The sequence below is a fragment of the Stegodyphus dumicola genome, chromosome 5 (assembly GCF_044657685.1).
Source record: "Stegodyphus dumicola isolate Sdum_Otavi_A_Nest chromosome 5, ASM4465768v1".
In the NCBI taxonomy this organism is placed as follows: domain Eukaryota; kingdom Metazoa; phylum Arthropoda; class Arachnida; order Araneae; family Eresidae; genus Stegodyphus; species Stegodyphus dumicola.
Window position 1 is genome coordinate 109166684 of NC_140772.1, and position 25615 is coordinate 109192298.

The window sequence follows — 25615 nt, forward strand, 5'->3', positions numbered from 1 at the left end:
TACCGTCCGAACCCCGCAACTATCTAAAGCTACACTTCGAAACCAAAAGAGTACATGGCCACGAGGGCAAAGTATCAGATTTTTCTGCATGCGGAATTAAAGATTCTCCTTCTGACATCACATGTTAACCCACTGGCCATCCACAAACAGTGTTATTGTGTAATTGAACTGCATTGCTCTTAAAATACTACAGATATTTATTTTATTTTACAAAAGCAATAATTGCTTACAACGGCGGCAAACGTTTCTGCCTCTAAGTTGAGCTGAGTAGTGCTGAAATCAAACTAAACAGTCGATTCCGGAAGTTTCTTAGCAATATAATGAATACCGACGTAGATTAGAATTCATACCTTCGAATGTTTTGATACCTGTCGTCTAAAAATCATCTTTTTTGTTTTTCATGGCGGCTTCTATTGTTATTAAAGAAACTTTCTATAATCTGCTGCTTAACTGTTTCGATTTTACTTATTTATTTGAATTGCATGGAATGTAAGAAATTATATTCAGTGATTGAAACTGAATTTACTCATTAGGTGAAATTGATTCGATTTTGCTTTGATGAAATCGCGTTTCGAAATTCGTAATTCCATGAAAAACAGAAATTTCAATTCTTTTATAATGGTTCATTATTTAAATTTTTGTTATGGAAGAACTTAGTGCTCTGCTTTCGGTTTAATTTTGATTAAATTTTATTTAAAAGTGAAGATACACGTATGCAAAGTTTGATAAAATGTTTTGCTTTAGGTATATTTCGTATACTAAGATACTTATGCATATTTGAATATATACTTGTCTTGAGATATATATATTTAAATATATACATTGTTTTGACTTATACTTGTCTGAATATGTTTATATAACTGAATATATGCTTTGCATGGCTTTATATTTCTTAGAATATATTTTGCTTGATCTATATTACAATGTGCTCAGAGAACGAGCTACAAAAAATTTTAAAATGGATAACAGATTTACTAACAAAGACAAGTACAACAATTTAATAAAATTATATATTCTAAAGCTTTCAGATTTCATATTACCCCCAAACAGGGTTTTTTTTTTTTTTTTTTTTTTCCCCATTTACAGACACATACACGTTTCGATAGCATTTGCGCTAACGCCACATCGTGATAAAAATATTTAAAAACAGCACAGCTTTAGAATTTCCGATAGACAATTCCACGCGCTGGAGATAAAAATGTTTTATTCCCTACAGTGTTACCACTGCTCGTTTTGAAACTGCTGAATTTTTAAATAAAAAATGCGTTAAAGTTTCACAAAATATAGAATAGACAATAAAACAAATTCAAAATTTTAAATTCTGGCTTCCAGATGCTCATGTTCGGGTGGAGAAATACGTTACTCAAAATTTGGTGACTCTACGTACGGTCGTTATTTCACAATGTGAGAATCATACACACATTCATATAGATTCTTCATTATTTAATTTCTCTAAATATAATATAGGGCGATAATATTTGGTGGCAACAATTTGAAAAGTAATTCGGACATTTAAAATGATTCGACGCAAAATGCCGTTTTGAGACTAACACCTCTTCTGGGCTAACAATATAATAACAAATTACTAACAATTATTAAGTTAAATGGCGCTTTTGTTCTTTGCGTAAATCGCCAGTACAAATTGGTAACTTTAAATTACACATTGCTAACTTCATAAATTCACATAAATCGGGAATGACGTAATCGTCTTCCACATAAATCTTCAGTACACAGTACATCGCTAACTTCGTAAATTCACGTAAATCGGGGGTTGACCTATATTGCTAACTATACCGTAATGGCACGAAGTGAATAATGTGTCGCGAATAAAACAAGCAAACAAATACAGACTCCCTCCCCTCAACCTCCTCCTCAATAAATAAATAAATAAATAAATATTCACTATTTATAGAGCCCCAATTTCGTTACATCACCCAAAATTCATATCCATCTAAATTTAACGCAACCAAATTTTTAATTTAAGCTTGAATTTTTTTTTTCCACGGCCAAAGAAGTCAAAGAGAGAGAAAAAAAAAAAAGAAAAATTAAAGAGAGAAGGAGGGAAGAAAAAGTATCCCAATTTCCGCCCCGCTGTTTAACATTCGAGTTTTCTTTACAAGATAGATTGCAACCAATCAGCACTCTAATTGTTTAAAACAAGTGCTTCGAAAAAAATCGCTCTCGTTCCAACATCTCCATTGTTTTATATGCTCTAGACTAAATAAAGCTACTTCGAAAGAAAAACAATAATAATAATAATAATAACAAAAGTAAAAAAAGGGAACCTATTTTTAAAGATTCGGCAGCTGCTGCCACCGAGGGAAAGGGTAAGGAAAAAAAAAAACATTATCATTGAAATTAAAACGCTTTCGTGGGAAGCCGTTCAGTTCCTATTTTTTCGAAATGAGAAACGAATAAAGGTATACGCCTTCTCGTCCGCGGAAAAAGTCGTCTGCCTACAGAGGCATAAAACAAGGGATTGCTATGGTGGTGGTGGGCGGCGATGAGTGACTTCCAACCCTAAAACCATCTTCTGACCCGGTTTTTGCATTTCTGGGAATCGTGCATTCGCAACAAATACCCGATGCAAGAAATGATTACAGTCACAGCGATGGTCATAATTTCTACTGCAACTGCCACCACCAAGCGACTGGAAACTGCACAAGATTTTGCTTAAACTTTGTCACTAAGATTCATAAAGGCCTGATATAATTCAAAAAAAAAAAAAATTCCACGGCAGTTATAAATTCATAAATGACTAGTGTTGCTAAAATTATTTGGTACCAATTTCAAATTCAAACAGAATTGATGCAACGGAAACTAATTCCTATGAAATACAAATTCATGCAGGACTAATTTAACTGAAACTAATTCCTATCAAATGCCAATTCATACAGGTCTGAAGTAACTGAAGCTAATTAATATCAAACTAATCAAATGCAAATTTATACAGGTCTGATGTAACTGAAACTAATTCCTATTAAATTAAATTCATATCTGACTAATTAACTGAAACTATCAAATGCAAATTCATACCGGTCTAATTTAACTGAAATTCAAATGCTATAGCAAATGCAAATTCATAGCTAACTAATTTAATTGAAATGCAAATGCTATCCTAGAAAATGGAAATTCATACTGGACTAAATTAACTGAAACTAATTCTCACCAAATTTAAATCCATTTAGGACTAATCTAACTAAAACGTATTTCTATCAAATGCAAACTGACTTAATGCAACTGGCAAGAAATCATATTAAATCTTACCACATGAGTATCAATTGCAAATTCAGCGAAGATTGCAATTGCATGAACAAACAGTTAACATTACCCACCCAAAAAAAAAAAAAAAAAAAAAAAAAAATACATGTTTATTTTTTGTACTGATGAATTTTAATTCAACAGTCAAGATCGTTTCAAAAACGATTTTATGGACAATGCGTCTCTGCGTCTCACGAGTTTTAGAATTCATTTTGCAAAAAAAATCGAAAGTGTATATCGAAAATGAATCTGAGTTTCTTCATTGTTGCTAAAAAATCTTTGAGGCGAGACTTTAACTTTAGAGAAAGGAATAGTGTGCACATGCCAAAATCCAATGAAAAAGGAAGGCGGAAAGGGAAGCAGGACACTTTTCTTCACTACAAACTGCTGAGGAAAATGGAATTATGTGCCGGTGCATTGTCATGCACATAAAATCAGATTTCGATTACACTTTTTCAGGCCTAACTTGCTAAGCTCTCATCAGAAATCTATCCATTACATGTTTAGAAGAACAACTTGTTTGAAAATTGTCAGAGCTCTGCAAAAATTTTTAATTTGTTTGAAAAAAATTGTCACAGTTGTTTGAAATTCTCACAATTCGTTCAAAAAATTGTCGCAGTTGTTTGAATTACTTGAAATTCTTGCAATTCATTCGAAAATATCGTCAGAATTGTTTAAATTGACTGAAATTGTCACAATTTGTTTGAAGAATATGTCACAATTCTTTGAATTGTTTAAAATTGTCATTATTGTTAAAACTGTCACCATTTACTCGAAACAAAATCTTATAATTGTTTGAACTTTTTGAAACTGTCACAATTATTTAAAACTGTCAGTTTGTTTTAAAAGTCGCCACTATTTTTTTTATAAATTGATACAACAGTTTGATTTTTATGAAACTGTCGTAATTTGTTTGAAACGCCAGTCAGAACTGTTCGAATTGTTTCAAATTGTCCCAATTCGTTTGAAAAAATTCTCATTATTTGAACTTAAAATTGTTTGACGAATTTGTTTTAAAAAGTTGTCACAACTGCTTTAAATTCTTTGAAGCTGTGTCGCAATTTACTTTGAAAAACTGGTCACAACTGTTTGATTTGTTTAAATTTGCGACAATTCTTTGAATTTCCTGAAATTGTTACAATTTGTTTGAAAAACATTGTTACGATTCTTTGAAATTGTCGCAATATGTTTGAAAAAAAAAACTGTTAATATTGTTTGAAATTAGCACAACTGTTTGACAAATTTTTCTGCTCTCGAATACGAACAGCAGATGTTCACTATGTGAACTCTGCTGAAAAATTGAATTAAATCATATCAGACTGAATGTTTCTGTGCAAATGATTAATTGCACAGAAAATTCTGCCTATATAATAAGGCAGACAACATTTAATTAAAAGTGAGTTAAGATATGACAGTGAATGCTGCTAATTATCGTTTGGTAGTAAAAATTCAGTTTTTGAAATTCAAACATGAACTTACATAAATAATCACAGGCTGTCTTTGTTGACTCTCATCCTGAAACAGATAATATTTTCTATTAGAACATTTTTAAATTCACAAATAAACGCTGCACATAATGAAATAATTTCAATAAAATTGGCACAGCAATAATTTAATTGGCGAACTATTGAGGATATATATCATGTATTGGCAAAAATATAATAAAGCTTCACAAATAAGATAATTGTGCTTTTTTTTTAATTGTTTTGTTGGAAGAGGAAAAATAACTTTCAGACGGCTTCGTACATATGAGTTAATGCCGTATTGACTATTAACTATCAAACTGTAACTCTCAAGACAATTCATTTTCTAATGATTCTCCAGATGACTAGCTAGCAATTGCGTACAGATTAAACAATCGATTTTTAAATTTAACTATTAGCTACTTAAATATTATCAAACTATTAATTACAATTATTTAACCGTAACTATATGGGAATTATTTATTTTCTAATGATCCTGAAAATGGTTAGCTATTAATTATGTACTGAAAAACCTATTCATCTAACTATAGATAATAACAATTTAACTATTAAATAACAATTAACTATTAATTACTTAATTTTAACTGTCTCAAAACTATTCATTTTTTAACAATTCTTCAAATGATTAACTATTAATTGTGGCACCGAATATTAGCTAAGTATAATTAAACTATTAATTATAAATTGCTTAACTGTTAATTATTGCCCTTTTTTAGCTTATTTCATCACCAGAAAATCCAGAGAGAAAAATTTCGAGCCATATAATTTCCAGAGATCGCGGTTATGGTAGGAACGTAACAAATGAAAAGTAGTCGTAGGTAAATTACAGGTAACTATTACTATATTATTCCTCTAAAAGAAAACTAAATTCCAGTAAAAATGCGAAGCAATATTAACATAAAATATCTGACAGATATTGTGAAGATATCTGACAATAACTGAGCCAGGCACGTCGCTCTCTGGCTCAGTTATCTTGTAAAGCCCCAGGAGCACCTCACATAAATGAATGTTGGCCGCAGTTCCCTAGACGGACATCGGAGGAACGAAGGAAAAGAATGGTGAATAAAAAACCCAGATTTCGAAAGACGTGAGGATATAAGAGGTTCCTGGCAGCTTTATCAAGTCCAATTTTCACCACGTAGATTGCCATCAACAAACCTACGTGCATAAAGGTGCCTGCATCCTTATGAAGTTCAGTTTAGAACTTGAAAGCAACTTTCTTCGAGGTGCTGATATATTTACTAGAAGAATTCCCACCTCCCCGCAAATGGTGTCGTGCGTTCTGAATATATGGTAAACAGAAGGCCAGATCACTAACCGTCACTCCATTGATATATAGTGTATTTACAACGAAGTGGTCATTCCACCTGGTCACAGCCAATGCCCTTGCGTGTAGGTTAACTCCCGCGTCGCACAAGGTCTTATCTAACGTGACGAGTCACCAATTGTGACCTCATATAGAAAAGTATATATCTCTAGGCAGTTAAGTATGAGTCACAGTCAAGTTTCATGTTGCAGATTAGATCTACACCTCCCTCCTTAATATTCGTAGCTCAAATAGGAAATTTATCCGCCATGTGTAGCAAAAACCCGCTTCGAAAAAGTCGCTTCGAAATGAAAATGCTTCTTAATAGAACAACTTCTCAAAAAGGAACTTCTCATTACTTCTTGTCGTCAATATGACACCCGGCGTAAGTCTATCACAATATTATTCCTAACGAATTAATTGTCATCTCGACTGGGGGGGGGGGAAGAAGCTACCGGCAGACACACATTTTCCGATTCAAGCGTTGCAGGTTACATACTGTTAAATTACATAAAATATTACATGGTGCACAAGTACATGCTTTGTAAGACTATTACATTTATTATCCGCAGTGATAATTTCTAGCATTTCAGATTACACACAATTATGTTATATACAACATTACATGGTGCACAAATTCGTGCTTCTTTGAGCTTTTACATTATTCACAATGGTTTTGTATGCTACGCATTGCGTTCAGCATATTGCAACATTTAATGTTTGAAGGGAGTATACATATACATATATATAGAAGAAGAAATTATGAAAGAGGAAGGGAAAGAGCTTGACTAAATAATATATGAAAAGTAAATAACAATAAGAATAGTGAGAAAACATATATATATGACATTGAGAGATAAATAAATTCGCTACAGTTTAGTAGTCAAATAATAGTATCTATAATAAGGCAAGTCATGTGTCTACGATTGCTGTATCACTAACGTTTATCGCAGTTATTGTATAATTTACAGATTCTAGTATTTATTTGCTCATTATAAGTTAGATCTCTATCTATAACAGGCAAAGTAACGAATTAAAACTCAGGTATCAAACATGGTAATCCATGACTATGTAGACTATAAAATTTATAAAAATTCTCTTGGAGATAAACAAAATTCAATAAGAAATATTAGATAGTTAAAGTTATTTAGTAAACTATTCAATACACAATTCTAAGACAGTATATTGAAATTATATGCAAACATGGACTACCTTTCATTATTATGCCAGAATATTACAAATGAGGACAAACTAAATCTGTATATTCTATAGACAATGCAAGACAATTCTATAAGACAATGTAAGCAGCTTAATTTTACAAAATGAATTCGTGTTCAAATTATATGAAATATACAGATCAGTAAGTTAAGTAAATCTATTAATTAACTATTTGGGATTTTATGAAAGAATTTAATTCTTGGCGGAAAATAGGACAAGTGCGTGAGTTAGCATAGTGCCAGTATTGTGAGAAGTATCATATTTTTCATCGTAATGGAGACAATTTATACAAGCAGGGTCCTCCGGACAGTTGTCGATTATATGAGATTGAGCACAATGTGCACAAGAAAGTTTAGCTGCATTGTTTGATATTAGCTTACTGTTTGATATGATGACCAAAGGCTTCGCATCCGTAACATCGTATTATTCGATAATCCTTGCGAAAAGGACAGGTATTAAATACAATATATATCCGACCTCCTAGCCAAACGCTGCAAGATCTAGCCTGCTAATTATTAAAACAAAGTTCTTGGTACCAGAATCGCTGATTTTACCAGGAAAACTTTGCAATCAGTCGCAATGGTTGATGCAGCTCTGAAGACAAATGCGAAGAGAAAAAAGTTCGAATAGTCGCTAAAGTAGCACTGGCACTCCGAAGATGACAATAGTATCCACTGGTGATCGAGGTTCACGAAGTTTAAAATTTTTAGCCTCATTACTAGAAGTAATAGTAGATTTCAGTTTGGCTTGTTGTTCAGAATTCACACAACTAATCAAAAGTTCATTACCCTTAGTAACACGCAGATGTTTAATCCAATGCCTAATTTCAATGGATCAACAATAGTGGTCAGTTGTTGACGAATAATTGCAGGTGAATTAGAAGAATCTCTGGAAGATAGTAATAAAACATCACCAGGAGTGGTTTCTGAAGATTGCTTAATAATAGAAATTCTTTTTCTGGATGTTACCGGAAGCATTGAAGAAGAGAGGGAATGATTTGATAAAAGATCCAGTTGTATCTTATCTTTTCGTCCAATTATGTCAATTTGTATACTCTTATCAACAGTAGAATGTTCAAAAATAGAATCAAATGCAATATCAGAATAAGACGTCTGACCATATTCGTCAGTTCACAAAACAAATTCAGTTTGAAAACACTTTTCCGCTGTAGACAAACTATGCCAGTCAGTAATCGTAGAGTTATCTATAAGTATCAACAATTACTGATGGCATCTTCCCTACAAAATCTTTAACAGACTGGACAAGTTCAACTGCAGTTTATTTTTCGTATAAAGCTATTATTCCTTGAAGCGCGGCGTTTGCTTTGCTTTAACCTCTTCGCGACGGGCGAATCATATATGCATTTCGTACGGACGCATGTGAGGCCCGGGCGGTTCACCCGTGCACTCCTGGAGAACTGGCCAAGTGAACGGGCAGTGCAGATATGCATTTTAAGCTGAAACAATTTTTAATAGCCACTAGATGGCACTCTGTGTCCATTACATTTAAACTGAACGTAGTTTTAGTATTCTGACCTTCAGATTGTTTATATTCTGGCTGTTTTTGGTATTTTGCTTGTCAGCTGTGGCTGGGGAGGGGGGAAATCGTAATGTAAACAAACGCAGGGCTCTTTAAATCGCTGCGTGCTAATGAAAACATTCTCGTATCTGATTTATATCCAATTCCTTTTTTATTCTATTTTTTTTCCTCTACTTTGTACGGTCTTTTAGGGTTACTGTGCGGAGTTTTTTTACGTTTTGCATTGCCTTCAGATATATTTCCGTTCCTTCTTTTTTTATTTAGGAAAGCCTCACCTCCAGTCTATTATGACGGGAAGGAGGCGCTATTTATCAGAGGAAGAATACCCTAGTATATTAAACTTTATTGATGGATTTTATCAATTAAAACTTTAGAATAATTTGAATAGCTCTTCCGAAAAGTATTATGGAAGATAAGCAATTTTTTAAGTATATTTCCATGTAAAATAAAGAAATAAATGTTTTAAGGGCTAATTTTAACATATATAAGAGCTCAAGTAATAATCTAAAATGATACCAAAAATTACGATGCTAGAAGCGAAACTTTTGTTTTTCTGATTTTTGTTATAAAATTAGGCTTAACGATGCAAAACCTCCGTCCTGTACGGTGACTGCCTTCGATTCTCTTTCGTCCCGCACGAGCGTTTTAAACAAAGGTGCGCCGTCGCGAAAAGGTTAAAGAAAGGCAATAAAATTGCGGTTATTCACAAAACAGTTAGTTCTCGTGCATGCTAGGCATTCGTATAGTCTCGAAATAATTATAGTAGTAGCTGGAGTGGCAGCAGAGCCGGATTTAGACTCGATTTAAGGCCCTAAGCTATTTGAGATATAGGGCCCTTTATAAATCTGTTATGCTATTGTGATATCTGGCGACTGTTTGGCGATCAACAGAGCATGCTTGGCGCAGGTAGCTCTTCTTCGAGAAGGGTTAATGTATTTATTAGGAGTTGCATGTTAGCCTCGGAAGAGGAAGGTAGTAGATTGTACTATGCGGTAGGAGCGACGTACTGCTCTGAGTAACTATTATATTATGCTTTGAATTATATATTTAATAAATGTTTGTTTCGTCTTGCTAAATGGTGCCTTATTAAACCATGAAGTCATCACAACACGCTCTCTTTCGAGAAAACCAGAGAGGTTAGAAGCTTAGAGCGTTGAAAACGGAAGAGGCGTAAAGTTAAGCCTAACTAACGAAAGAAGTGTTCATATGCAAAAGAGAGTAAAAACGTGAGAATTATTTAATCGAGAGTTTGAAAGGCTTGATTCTAAAGGAAAATAGAAGAAAATGTTCAAAAACGCAAAGAAAGAGGATTTAGTAACAGTTCTATTGGAAATTGGCGAAGAAGCATCCCCAGATTTGAAGCTGGTAGAACTGAAACACAAACTCCAGAATAGCAAGGAATACATCGAAGATGCTGATTTCGTGAAAGAAATTCTGATTACTACAGTGGAGAATAGAAAAAGAAAAGAAGAAATGGAAAGAATGCAAATGGAAGAAGAAAGAATAAGAACAGAAAGAGAACACGAAATAGAACTAGCGAAGATTCGAGCAACTCAAAATGAAGGAAGTAGAAGTCCAACACCTTTAATACAAAACACAGAACGAGAAACCGAAATTTCCCTGGACAAGCTGATCAAAGGAGTAGAAACACTGACTATACCAGTACCGAAGAGAGCAGAAGAATGGAATATATTTTTCGATTCTATCGAAAGAGCATTTAAGCACAAGAAGGTTCCTGAAGAATACAAATCAGAAATATTATTGAAATTAATTGGAGAAAAAGCTTCAAATGTTCTTGTTTATATAAAGGAGGAAGATCTGCAAAATTACGAAAAAGTGAAAACTCTTGTTCTGAAGGAATATCAACCTACTCCTCAAACCTGTTTAGAAAACTTCAGAAAAACTAAACGTTATTCCGGCGAAACGCATATCCAGTTCGCTTCAAGAATAACAGCTACATGGGACTATTACTGCAAGTCAAGAGAAGTAAAGGATTTCGAAACACTCAAGGAGTTAATTATTTCCGATAAATTATTCCAAGCATTAGATGAAGAAACAGCTGCACACGTCGCAATACGCCAAGGAAATAAATGGCTGAAGCCTCAAGAATTAGCTACAGAATGTGATATTTATTTCACGGCCAAAGGAAAATCTTTCGACGAAGTTCGAAATGGAATTAAGCGATCACCGAGATTCCTGGATACAACATGTGCACACGACAAATATATTCCACCACCCATGAGAAAAGAATATCCAAAACACGAAAGATTTCACGCGAGAAGAAAAGAATGTTATATTTGTGGAAATTATCAACACATCGCGAGAGATTGTCCAAGCTTTTGCTTGGAACGAAGAAAGAACGAAACTGCAGTAAATACGAAGGGAAAGGATGATTCCAAAACTCAAAAAAATTCAAACAGAACATCAAAAGAAGAAGCCATCGTAGCTAAAGTAGACTCATCCCATCTACGATCTGAATTCGCAGAACGCATCGTTCAACCACTGCAAAAAGTAGATATTTTTATTAACTCTGAGAAAATCGAAGCTATCGTAGGCTCTGGAACGCAGATAACGATCGTACATTCATCGCTCATTCCAAATTTAGAGGAGAGAGAAGGAGGTAAAATATTGCTAACACCTGCTTTCGGACAACCAATTGAAGCAAAAGTTTGCCGTGTACCTATTTACCATAAAGATCATGGAAGCAATATATTTAATTTTGTGGATACATTAATTGCAGTGACTGATAAGCTAAATGTGCCTTGCCTAATAACTCCAGAAATATACGAACTGTTGATTAATCCTGCGGCAGAAGAACCAAACGCAGAAAGAAATAATTACGGAAGCGAAAACTTACAAACTTTATTCGCCAATGCACAGTCAAACGACAGCGTCGATTCCCCCCCGCTAATGCTTATGGAGGAGAAAAACGAAGAGGAGGAAGGAAAGAAGGCGAGTGTTTATGTAAACACAGACTTATCGTCTGCTGAACGCCTACGCGAAGAGCAAGTTAACTGTCCCTCGCTGAGAGAAGCATGGAAGCTAGCAATAGAAAAAAAAGGAAATTATTTATTTATTGATCATCTTTTACATCACCAAGAAAAAATATTAGGACAGAATGTTTTTCAGTTAGTGCTTCCACTTAGTAGAAGAGCACAAGTGTTGGAATTAGCACATAGTTCCATTTTCGGTGCACATCTTGGGATAAGAAAAACAAAGGAGCGAATACGATATTCATTTTATTGGCCTGGATTAGCACAAGATGTTGAAACCTTTTGTAAAACGTGCAAAGATTGTCAGTTGAAAAGTCCAGAAAAGCGATCTGACAAGATTCCCATCACACCGGTCAGAAGGCCAGGATTACCTTTCGAAACAGTTAACATCGACATTATTGGACCTATTGAACCTTCCTCTGCTAGGAAACATAAATATGTGTTATGTCTGGTAGATCAACATTCCCGATGGCCAGAAGCCATTCCACTGAGAAGCTTGACAGCAAAAGCCACTTGCGACGCGCTTTTGGAGATTTTCATGAGAACAGGAATCCCTAATTCAATAGCTAGTGACAACGGAAGTAACTTCGTTTCAAAATTAACTAAAGAATTCCAGAAAAGACTAGGTTCTCACCCTAGGTTCTCTACACCTGCTTACAGTGCTTCAAATGGATTAGTAGAAAGATGGAACAAGTCCTTCAAGCAAATGTTACATCATGTCATCAGGACTGATCCTTCGAATTGGGATAAGCACATCCCATACCTGCTCTTTGCATACAGAGAAGTACCAAACTGCACCACGGGTGTCTCACCATTTCAGCTGATGTATGGAAGACAACCAAGAGGTCCTTTAGCAGTACTGAAGTCTTCATGGTCAGGAGAAATACCTATACCACCTAATCTAAGTGAATCGGCAGTGGATTACTTACAACTTTTAAAAATAAGGTTAGAACAAGCAGCCGAACAAGCCAATTTAATTTCAAGTGATAAACAACAAAAATATGCTGAGTGCTTTAATCGGAGATCAATACCAAAAAATTTCAAAATCGAAGAACAAGTTTATTTACTCATACCAGATTCAAATAACAAACTCTATGCACGATGGACTGGTCCAGGAGAAATCGTGAATCATTGCCCACCTCATTCCTATAAAGTAAAACTACCTGATGGAAAGATCAAACATGTTCATGCAAATAAAATTAGAAAATTCCAAGCTAGTGTCAATGCAGTTGGAGTGATATTTGAAAATGAAGAAGAATTTGGAGAAATTATAACTTTACCAGGAAAAGATCTCTCGAACCCCTGGAAGATTTTAAAATAGATGCAAATCTGAATTTAGAAAATTTGAATCCGCAGCAGAGAAGAAAATTGATAGCTCTTATCAACAAACACCGAGCACTATTCACCGGAAAGCTGAAAATAGCTAAAGTTGAAGCTCATAAAATTAGATTAATACCCAATATGGAGAGGAAGAAACCTTACATTTATAGGATTCCTGAAGCATTGAAACCCAAGGTCGATGAAGAAGTAGAAGAATTATTGAAATCGGGACTAATAGAAGAAAGTAATGCAGAAATAGCTCATCCAGTAGTTTGTGTAAGCAAAAAAAATGGAGATATCAGATTGTGCTTAGATTATCGAGCTTTGAATGCAGTGACGAAGCCAGATGACTTTCCTATGCAAAATGCCATTGATTTAATGTACAGTATAGGAAGAGCCAACGTCATAACAACTTTAGATTTGCTGAAAGGATATTGGGCAATTCCCATGGAGGAACAAAGTAAAGACATCGTTCAAAACTCATCGAGGTCAATATCAGTTTAAAGTGCTACCCTTTGGATTAAGGAACGCAGCAGCAACTTTTCAGAGAGTAATGAATAACGCGCTGAAAGAATTTCAACAATTTTCAAGAGCCTATATTGATGACATAGCTATATTTTCCACGGATTTCGACACTCATCTCCGACATCTGGATAAAGTTTTTACCAAACTAGAGTCACTTGGATTTACTATCAATTCGAAGAAATGTTCGTTTGCAAATCCTCAAATTAAATATTTAGGACACATCATTGGATCAGGAAAACATCAACCAGATCCCGAGAAAATAGAGGCAATCAAGAAGCTGGAAACGCCGAAAACGAAAAGAGATCTTAAAAGTCTGTTAGGACTATGTAATTATTCTCGCGATTATATCCCAGGGTATGCAGAGATCGCCTACCCACTCACAGAACTCACGAAAAATAAACAACCGGAAATACTCGAATGGAAAGAAATTCATGAGTCAACATTTCAACAACTGAAGGAACGATTAGCGATGTCAACGGAGCTGATCACCCCAACACTGCAGGATCCGTTTGTCATTCATTCTGATGCATCCCAAATCGGAATAGGTGCATGTTTGTCACAGCAAAGGGGAGAGAAGCAATTTCCCATCTGCTACGCGAGCAAGAAATTATCGAAACCTCAACAGAGCTGGCCGACTATAGAGCGTGAAGCTATAGTATGGGCATTGAAGAAGTTTGAACCTTGGATATTCGGTTCATCGGTGAAAATTGTGACTGATCATAATCCTCTAGCCTTTATAGTGAGAAATGCTCCGCAATCGTCCAAATTACAACGATGGGCCATAGCTTTGCAGAAATATAATCTCGAAATAGAACATTGCCCTGGAAAAAAACTGTCAAACGCGGATGCATTATCCAGACTTCCCACTTGTGAACTTTGAACATTAATTTACTGTTTATCTTCACGAACATTTTGTATAGTTAATAATTAGATAGTTTTCTTTGCTTTTCATAATCATTTTACAATTTTGTGCAAATAAGATGTTTATGTAATTTGAAATAGATAGAGAAATTATTGGATAACAAATATTCGAGGTAAGTGGTAAATTTAGATATTTGTCTCCCAAGGATTTAAATCATGCTGCAGCATCATTAATTAAAAGGAATGTTAAGAATATAATTTTATATATATATAAGAAACTTAATAATTTTACTGTCATCATTGGAATAATACTAGGGTATATTTTAACATGTTTATAAAAAGAAAATATCAACTTGGTTTCTTTGAATTAAGAATTGATAAATTGTTACAATAATAATAAGGTTCGGAACAAGTGAAGTTAAAAATGATTTATCTATGTTTATATATAAAAATGTGTTATCTATGTTTATGTAGTAAATTGAGGTATGTCTATAGTAATTGAGATTTGAAAATTAGGATAGAATGTATAAAAGTATATGTAGTTTTTTTTTCTTTTTCACGTTGATCGCAAACAGTTGCTAGATTTTAGTTTCCAGATTGCTGATTGATTTGTAAATAATATCAACAACAATCTTACGACGGGGGTGTGATATCTGGCGACTGTTTGGCGATCAACAGAGCATGCTTGGCGCAGGTAGCTCTTCTTCGAGAAGGGTTAATGTATTTATTAGGAGTTGCATGTTAGCCTCGGAAGAGGAAGGTAGTAGATTGTACTACGCGGTAGGAGCGACGTACTGCTCTGAGTAACTATTATATTATGCTTTGAATTATATATTTAATAAATGTTTGTTTCGTCTTGCTAAATGGTGCCTTATTAAACCATGAAGTCATCACAGCTATATTTATACTATATTTATATTATATTATTAATTTTTGGGGGGCCTTAAGCCCTCAAAAAGGCTTGCGTAGCTTTTATGTAAATCCTGCACTGAGTGGCAGTAATGTAATGCTAGAATAGTAGTAGTCATAATAATTATTAGTAGTAATACTGAAGTAATAGTGGGGTAAAAATAGTAGTAACAGTAATTATAGCAGAAGCAATAAAGTAATCGTAATAATAGTAGCGATAGTAATATTATTATTGATAGAAAAATTAGTAATAGCAATAGTATAGTATACTATTATTATCATAAACTACTACTATTGTTATAATTATAAGTAGCAGTAGTAGTAGTAATAGCAAAGTAAAAATATGGTAGCAATACTAGTAATAGTAAATAAATAATATTGGTAATTATAAGTAGAAGTAACACTAGCAGTTATGCGATAATATTATTATTATTAAAATTATTATTAGTGGCAGTAATAATAGTAAAGTAATAAATAAATAGGAGAATAACTAAAACAATTTATAAAAGTATTAATCATTAATTGTATAACGATTCTCAAAATTAGAAACTATTTATTGTTATTTGTCATTGTTGTTATTTATTTAAAAAAAGTTATTTTAAACTCTGGATAAATTAACAAAGGATAAAAATCAGTAGGATTACAAGAACTAAGCACTTTCTACTCTAATGTCCATTTCGCTGAAACAACTCCAGACAGACACTAATGTATGTCAAATCCAGAGCAAACTCATTAACTCCTAAGGAAAGTTAATAAACATTCTCCTGTTAAACATCCTTGCTAATTACGAAAGCCGTAGTGGCAACAACCCACTAACTCCTCGCGCTAATTGAGGAAAAGCATTGTCCATTATAAATGACTCCGTGTCCCTGCAATGCTTAGGGTGCAGCTGCGATTAAATCTTCGCGATTAAACGCCTCGTGCAGGTGCGTTGACACCAGTATAATGCGTGCATGTGAGCAGGATAATGCGTGCATGAGCACGCGGCGGTACGTCTTTCCTGCACCCTTGTCGTACTCTAAAAATATACGTACTTGTTCGATTTCGTTCAGATTTAGGCAAAAGAATTCGGCTGCGTCGATGATAACGAGATACAACTGAATGGATCCTTCTTGAGAAGATAAGCAATTAATATAAGGTCGTTATTTCGATATAATCGATATTGATAAACATAGATATAATTTTTAATATGGGCATAACACTACGCGATTCAACTGTGATAACAGTTTAAGACTCAAATATTTTGATTCAGTGTGACAATCGTGAGAAATTTTTAAACAAACTGTGACAATTTCAAGAACAAAAAGAATTAGACAATTTTTGAAGCAAATTTAGCAATTTCAGGCAGTTCAGATAGTTGTGATAATTTTAAACAATTCAGACAATAGCGAAAAGTTTTTCAAACGACGGAAATTTCAAAGAAATCAATCGTGACAATATTAAGTTGGAACACAGCGCCACCTATTATAGAGAAAAAGAAACTGTCACTTGGCCACTGGTTTCGGTTAAGGTAACGTGTAGGCCGTTAATTAAGTTGTTAAAGTTCTGTATTATGCAATCCACTCTTTTAGTCTAGAATTATAGAGACATAATACACTGGTCCCTCAAGCCTGAGTAGAGAATAAAATGCTGGCATACGTAAGACAGCATTAAAAGCAAAACGTAGTTAAGGAATATAGTGATACTGTAAATAAAAATGAAATTCGAATAAAGTATAGATCGCTTCAAAATAATCAAATGGACATCAGGAACTTGAGAAATAGATATTTCGAAAGTGTTGATAAAAAAGATGTCGCATCCATCGATGAAGACATCGACGATATGGAAGAGAAAACGGAAGTTTTCGAGGTAAGAATTATGGAAATTCTATCATCTATTGTACATTCTGAGTACGAAAATTATTGTAGTATACATCTGCCAAAATTAAATTTTCTCGTAAATATATTTCCTAAATTTTTTCGTAAATATATCGAATGGAATAATTTTAAGTTGAAGTTCGAAAAGTAAGTTGCGAATAGTACTCAATTAACATCAGATCAGAAGCTCTGTTATGTAAAGTCTGTATTAATTGATGAAGCACAAAATCTTGAAAGTGTTGATGATACTTTCAGTTCTCTATTCAAAGCTCTTCAAGATAGGTATGAAAATAAAAGAATCTTAATTGAGATGCATATAAAGTCAATAACGGATTTACGCAATTTAACTTTCGAATCCTCGAAGGGGGTATGAAATGTAATAGATAATGTTATAAAAATGTCAGGCCTTTGAATATTTTAAAGCATGAGAAAAATAATTGAACGGACATTCTGTTATTAAATATTATCCTTCAGAAACTAATTATGAAACGCGCAATGCTACAGAAGTTCCTACGTTTGATGAATTAATTTTGTTTTTAAAGAAATGACGTCAATTATTAGATAACATTAATCGTAATGCTAGTAAAGTGAAACATCCGTCAGAAAAGAGTTAAATTGAGGGCTCTGATGGTTAAAACCTAAAGTGCTTGTGTGATAAAAAACTAAAACTTGTGTGATAAAAATAATAATGATCCGCTACATAAATGTGACTCATTTTAAAAATAAAATCCAAATCAAAGATACGAAACAGTAAATTGTGTATAAACGTCTTAGTACGGACTATTTAATCGTAAAATATAATTCTAAATTTAGATGTTCCCAAATGCCATAAAAAACCATCTTCGTGAATCCATCGCGCACTCAGCAACAGCGTCTTCGATCAACAGTTAGACAAAACAAAAACGGAAAAATCGAGTGATGGCATTATAAACAAAAGTGTAGATGGTTCTCAAAATCAATCAAGTTGTCTTTTGATACGAAGATGAAAAAAAAAATGCTATTTGGCGAATGCAATAGTATATGTTTGTAATTCAGAACGAAAAAAAGAATTCAAATTCGCGCCATTCTTGATAATAGCAGCATGTCCTGTTTTCCAACAGAAAGAGTTGCCAATTTGTTAAATATGAAGTAAGAAAGAATTTATACATCCGTATCCGGAATAAATGAAATAATTATTATCAAGTAGATGTACAAATTTCGAATAAAGGTTTAACAGATAAGATCAGTTAACTGTTTGGATATTTCTAAAATTACCAATGTAACCCATCAAAGAGTTTAGACGTGCAGTCATAAAATATTCCCATTGTCATTCAATTAGCGGACACCCACTTTCAAACTCCTGACAAAATAAACAGGCCGAATTGTTCTTTGAGATTTTAAAATTAAGAAGATACTAATCAGAAACTCAACCGTTGATATTACAAGAAACAGTTTTTGGATACATTAAGTCTAGTTCATGCAAGGGTAACTCAAGTAAATTATTGTGGCTTAATTCTGAATACTGAAGAATAGCTTGACAAAATTTGGGGAAGTTGAATTCATTGAAAATATCAAGAAGAATAAAAGATTACAGCAAGCGTGGAATCAACTCGAAAGGGATTCGAATATAAAAACCTTGTATGAAAATTTTGTTATATAAGAATCTTTTAACCTAAAATAATATACTCATTTTACTTTTGATTTTGAAATTAACGTTTTAATACTAAAGATTATATAAATTTTAATTTACTTTTGATTTTGATTATAAAAGAAAGTTTTAATTTAAAATAATATATTCATTTATACATTTTTACTATTAACGTCTTCTTTTATGTATCTTAATTTGTACAATTATCCATATTTTTTTTATTATTTATACAATACTATGAGTGTCGGGAAATATTTTTTTTCAAAAATAAGGATATTGTCTAAGTCAGTTCTTAACATATACCTTAAATTAGAAAAATTTCTTACTCATTTTTATTTTAGATTTTATTTATGATAAAAAAACTTTTTTTTGGCTTTAAGATGACCAATATCTTTCTAATAACCGAGTATTGTACTTACTTATAAACTTACTCTAACAAAATTACTAATTTGATCCTTATTTGAAAAACTAAATATTTAGTAATATAGTTAGTTTTATTAACTTATTTGAAACTGTCACTTAATTTGGTTATTGCTAATTGATAGTAGATTGGTTTGTTCCCCTTGACAAGTAAATTAATCTGCGATCAATAACAATAGCTACTTTTTCAGTACTTTGGGTTTTGAATTTAAAATTTGGAATTTTCACAGTCAATGGATTTTTCTTTACAGATTTTAAATAATTTTTACTACAATAGATTTAGATAACTCTGGACACTGACTTGGAAAGCTACTAAAAATACTTACTAAAGTTTTTCTAAAAATTCATAGCATTAATTAAATTTCTTTTCCTTGGAGATGATATATAAATACCTTTTATAATAATAAATTATATAATATAATATGTGTAAAGGTAAAATTTTGATTTATATTTTTCAATGAAGTATTTTAATTTTTAACTTTCGGTTTTAATTCTTTAAATAAAATAGAATTCTCTTTATTTAAGGTACAAGATTCAAATTAGAATTTACTTTGTTTTTTCCTTGCTTTGGAAAAGGCCGGAATTTTCGGATGAACTGTTATAATGAAAATGCATTAAAACGATTTATCGGCTAAATCTGGATACAGAAAAGCAAAGATTTTTGTAGAAGAGAGTTTGCAACTGATTTCAGTTTTCCTCCCCCTTGACTAAGTGATATTGAAGTTGATTGGATTGCTCTTTTGTTATGTTCTTTTTTCATTAAATTTCATTAATTTTTTAATCGCGGATTGCTTGTTTAAAATTATTTATATATACATATATAACAAAACTTTAAAAATAATAATAATAATAATAATAATAATAATAATAATAATAATATAATCATGCCTAGTACTTTCGCGCATCAAGCTGCTGAAAAATTATCAGTAAGGACATAAAGTTAGAAATTTGTGAAAAATTCTTTTTAAATTTCTTTATGCCTTTACTTTTTACACACGCACACATATATTTTCAAAATCAACTTTTTAAACAAATCAGAGGTCTTCCAATGGGGTCCCATTCCAGTACCTCGCTCTGTAATATCTTTTTATTTATCAACGAACTTAACTTCCAAAAAAATCTACAACCACAAGAATTAAATTACTACAAGCACACTTACAGATATATTGATGATCTTATTACAATTAATAATTTTAATAAAATTGAATACCCCGAGATTTATCCAAAATGCCTTACACTTAATAAAACTAATAATTCACAAAATAGCATAGACTATCTAGATCTTCAAATCATTAACTACAAAAAAATTTTACTTTTTGACAAAACAAGAAACTTCAATTTCAATACTAACAAATTAACAAATTGGATTTACAACATAACATAAAAAAGTAATTAACAATACAATAATAAATCAAATACAACGAATTAAAAATATCCGCACAGATACGATAGATCTACAACGCGAAATTTTGCTTCTTATTAAAATTCTCAAAAGTAATCCAATACCTAATCAATTTATTAACCATTGCCTTAAAAGAGCAGGCGTTAAATACTCACTCTAAATCATTTAACATATTTGCTTATATACGTCAAGAAGGTATATTTTCCCAAATGCGAAGAAGTGTACATTTATGCACAACTACACGAATATACATCACGAAAAAACCGTTCGAACCAACCTAGGGTTTAAAAACATACAGCAAGTAATAACATCCGATACGCATTCTGAAATCTGTATATTTGGTAATAAAACTTAAAATCCAAATTCCTTTCCATCAATTCGCGGAAATTAAAGAATTTCTCCATCATCAAGGAAGGGAAAAAACAGTTTTTAATGTGAAAGAATCCAATTAAAAACGAATCCATCTTATCTCAATATTACCTCAAACAAAACAAAACAAGGAAATCTAGGTCTCAAGCTCACCCAATACTTCTCTCATTCAAATGGCCATAATTTAAACGGCAGTTTAAAAACATTTCTTAACACACCTCTGCGTATATGCTATGCAAACAAACAGATATCCATCAACAGTTCCATGCAAACTTCTTGCGGTGAAACACAAAGGTCCAAAACTATTATAAGGTAAGATATATTCAAATCTTTCAAAACAATCGTTGGTAATTTAAATTCTCGTTCCCATAAATAAATCATTCAAAAAGGTAACATCTTCAAAATTGAGTTTAAGGAACTTTGGTCACATCTCTTTTACAGATCGCAGCAGTTAAAAATATGGTTTTGCCAAAAGAGTAAACAAAACAAAACAAAAAACACGCAAATCTTCTTTCTCCGGCTCCCCAACACGAGATGCGGGTAATAAAAAGGGCAAAGGAATTCTAGAGGTTACACCCCAATTACAGTTAATCTTTACACTGGGTCAATCTTTTCGGGAGTGCCAAAACAACTCTCGTTGCATCTTTAATCCACAATCCGGTAACATCAGAATGATAATAACAATTAAAATCAACAATTACCAAACCAAATTTTTCATTGATTTTATAATATTTATTATCTGTATTTCAGCTTGTACAAATTTATTTGTTTCAGCTGTATACATCATTCAGCTGGATCCATTAACGCAAAAATTAACAGCAGAATCCAAAATCCAGTAATATTAACAGAAGAATCCAGTACCATCAAAGCGATAACAATTGTAAAATCAACGAAATTCGTACTTCAGCTTGAAGGTAAAAATATTTAAAAGAACTTAATCGAAATATAAAATTTTTATCTCCAGTGCTCTAGACTGTTGCAATTCGGAAAAATGAAAGATATTTAGCTTTAAATTTTAATCCCCTAATTCGGCTATTTGAAAGCAATGCGTTTCCACTACTTCAAACAGAATACTTATTAGCTCAACGCAGCAGCATGTTGCCATTCACTAAAGCATAAAATATTTACTTTCAAATTTAATCTTCTAAACAACAAATCAACGGACTTAAGAGCTATAAGGCCAGTTCTTAAAAATACTTTTTTCTACTTTTTAATCCGATCGATTTCAATAAAAATGCATTTCAACCACGATATGCCAAATCGGAAATATTGAATATTTTCATGAAATGGCCCTAGTGGAACACGTTTTTCTTTTTATGGTAACACCTCTAGGACGCTAGTTATCAAAAAAATAATATACGCAATATAAAAATGTGCATGATAACACTCAACATTCTATCAGCTATTTTAAAACTATGCCGATAAAAATATTTTGTGATTTTGCTATTGAATTTTAGGCGGCGTAAGTGAGAAGAAAGCAATATTTGATAATACATCTAAAAGGGAGAGTCAGGTGGAGTGAGTCCAAGGGTAGACTGGTAACCTGCGAAGCTCAGTGAGAGCATAAAAAAAACCCTAACAAATCCTCTGGTGTGACATTTAAATCTGATTCCTTTCAGATTTTTTTTTAATGACGCCAATAAATTTTCAGAAACAAAATCAACACAACCAGTGGATAATCACAACACAAAACGAAAGGAACAAAAAATTCCATTCCAAACTTAAGTGTTATTTCTACTTCCTTTACACAACGTAACGTGTACCACAAAAGTTCACGTGACAGTTGTAGATTATGTCTGAATACGACAAAACGAGGTCGCACGCACACCATTAAAAAAAGAAGAATATTACAAAGAGATACGGTTATGAATAGATTTCTACTAAACAAATTAATATTCACTGCAAAAGAAAGTTATTGTCCAATATATTTGAGCCAAGGCTACATTTATTTTTATTCTTTCAAACTCAAAAGACTTACTGTTACCACAAACGAATCACGAAGAAAGCTGTGCGTTTCCTACAGTTAATCTGATTCTTCCAGTTTAGTAGCGATATTGTTAAAAAGCCTTCTATCAAAAAGCGTTATGAGTTAGTTAATTTGAGAAAAGCAGATAAAAAAATGAAAACAAAGCGCATAATTACTGCTTCTTAAATACTGTGTACTGTTAAATAATGGAGAACCTCTGCATGCGCGCATGTTTATAGCTGGTTTCTGTTCCTTGCACTGTGAAAACATGATAGCAGTACCATCGAATTTCAAATACTCGTAGTCCTCTCCACACGAACACGGACTCTTCGAAGTCTAAATTTTTTATTTTAAATTCGCTTTTTTTCCCTTTATTTCATATTTTGCACAAATTGAATGAATTTCGATTAACAAACACAGCGATTTGGAAACGAGCCTTGCCAACACTGTTCCAAATTAAACTTTTTTGCCTACAGAACGCCAGACTGTTACCTTTCCGTAAAATTTAAGGTATTTATCATTCAATTTCAATCGACCAACACAGTTATATAAAAGCAATGTGTAGCTACTGTCCAAAATAAAATACTTTTATATTTTACACGCCATTTGGTAAAGCATAAGATATTTAATTTTCAGATTTACTATGCGTGTTAATGAATAGCATAAGAAGTGATTTAAAAGCAATAAACACAATTCTTAAGAATATTTTTTTCTACTTTACTTTTCAGTCTCATGATTTAAATAAAAATGATGCTTAATAGAATTATCAGTTTTTTTTTAATGAAATGACACTGGCTGGATTCATCATTTCGCAAGTTAGCCATTGCTAATCAATGTATAAAAAATGACGGGAACTTTTAAGAAGTTCAGTTTACACCACAAGCAATGGAACTTTCACCAAAAGGCCAAGACACCCATGTGAAGGTCTTCATTTCAATGAATAGTCGTTGACGTAGATAAAATTGCTCGCACCCTTCACTTCAGTTTATAACTTGCAGAAAGTTAGATCCATCCAAGCGCTGTACCATTACTATGTTTTTTTTTTGGGGGGGGGGTCGTCGTCTAAGCGAATGTTTAGCATAAAGTTGGCCTCTAGAGCAGGCATTGGCATAAAGGTGCCAGCAACACTTTCAAAGATCAGCTTACAACTTGAAGCAAGCGACTTCTGGAACTGTACAAGAGCAATTGTACCAGAGCATCTTTATTTACAACTTTAGCTCTTTAGATCTCACGGTAATTTACTTAATTTACTCGTAAAAATTTAAGAAACCTAAGTACGCTTTCTAACTGAACAAAAAGCATACGGAAAATTCGAAGCTACGTAACTGCGATTGCTTAAATGGATAATTCATAAATAAATTGACTGGAAAATTCTACTTTCATTGAAAGCTGATTTATTTGTTAGTTACTGATTCAAATCAGATGACAAAAACTAATAAATAAATAAATAAATAAAAATTCCTATTGTTTCATACTCTCGATAATAAGACGTTTTTAAGGAATTAGCGGATAGCAAATGAGCAAGCTGCACCTAAACCTGTATATTGCGCAATGCCAACTGACATGTAATTGTGTAAAATACAAGAAAGTACGCTGACCTTCGGTACAACTAGTTATAGCGTAATTCCAAGTAAATAGATTTCTGAGATTATAATTTATTATTATTATTTATTTAAACTACTGTGCACATTTCTGAGTAAGTTATGAAAGAATAACAGATATTTTTATTATTAATTACTGAGATTATTACAAATTAATTTAAGAATGACTTGTTTTAATGATTTAAATTACAAAGATTAGATTTTTTAACAATTACTTATAATCATTAATTATTTAGACTAGCACTACATTCCTTATTAACTATTTAAATTACTAAGATCACACTACTAATTAATTTAACAACATCTATTTCTTATTACGGCCTGTTTTAAAAGGGTGCCGGCACTTTTACGCCAGAGATTTCGCCAAGACAGAAAACCATCATAAAAATACGGCACTTTGATGGAATTGGCTTTCTCAAGGTTCTAAATTAGTTCATAACAGTGCCGCTACTTTTAGGATAAAGATTTCGCCAAGATTGAAACTATCATAAAAGTACGGCATTTTGAGGGAACTATTTCTAGAATGAAGTTCATAAAGAAGCCAGTACTTTAACGATCTAAAAGTTCCGAACTCAGAAAAAGAAATAAATCCTTTTATAAGATACACTATTAAAAACAACCATCTCCGAAAGGACATAATAAACACATTGAACTTCCTGCCTACAAGAGGCACTGAGCTACGCAAACGTTGTATAAAAGTGAAACTGAAATAAAATCACACGATCACACGAGAATTTTATACTGATATAGATGATTTTACACTGATATCATAAGAATTTTATATATAACATCACATGAGAATTTTATACTGATACCGCATTTTTAAAAATGCCATAGCATTTATTGTAAGAAGAAGCTGTACGCCATTACATTTCAGCAGTATAGCTAGCAATGATATTTTAATGACAAATTCTAATACTCTCACAATTACAGATTAAAGAACCTAATTATTTCAAGC

At 32.6% G+C, this 25615-nt stretch overlaps 1 protein-coding gene across 1 annotated transcript in view; it reads right to left on the reverse strand.

The window, feature by feature from the left end:
- The window catches only part of LOC118197425 (puratrophin-1-like), a gene marked incomplete at its 5' end in the record, with an annotated part of 530248 nt that overhangs the window by 422448 nt on the left and 82185 nt on the right, over window positions 1–25615 (reverse strand). Inside the window, one exon of the mRNA XM_085817830.1 lies at window positions 4741–4776. Coding sequence (XP_085673956.1) covers window positions 4741–4776 — 36 coding nt within the window. The remainder of the gene's footprint in view (window positions 1–4740; window positions 4777–25615) is intronic.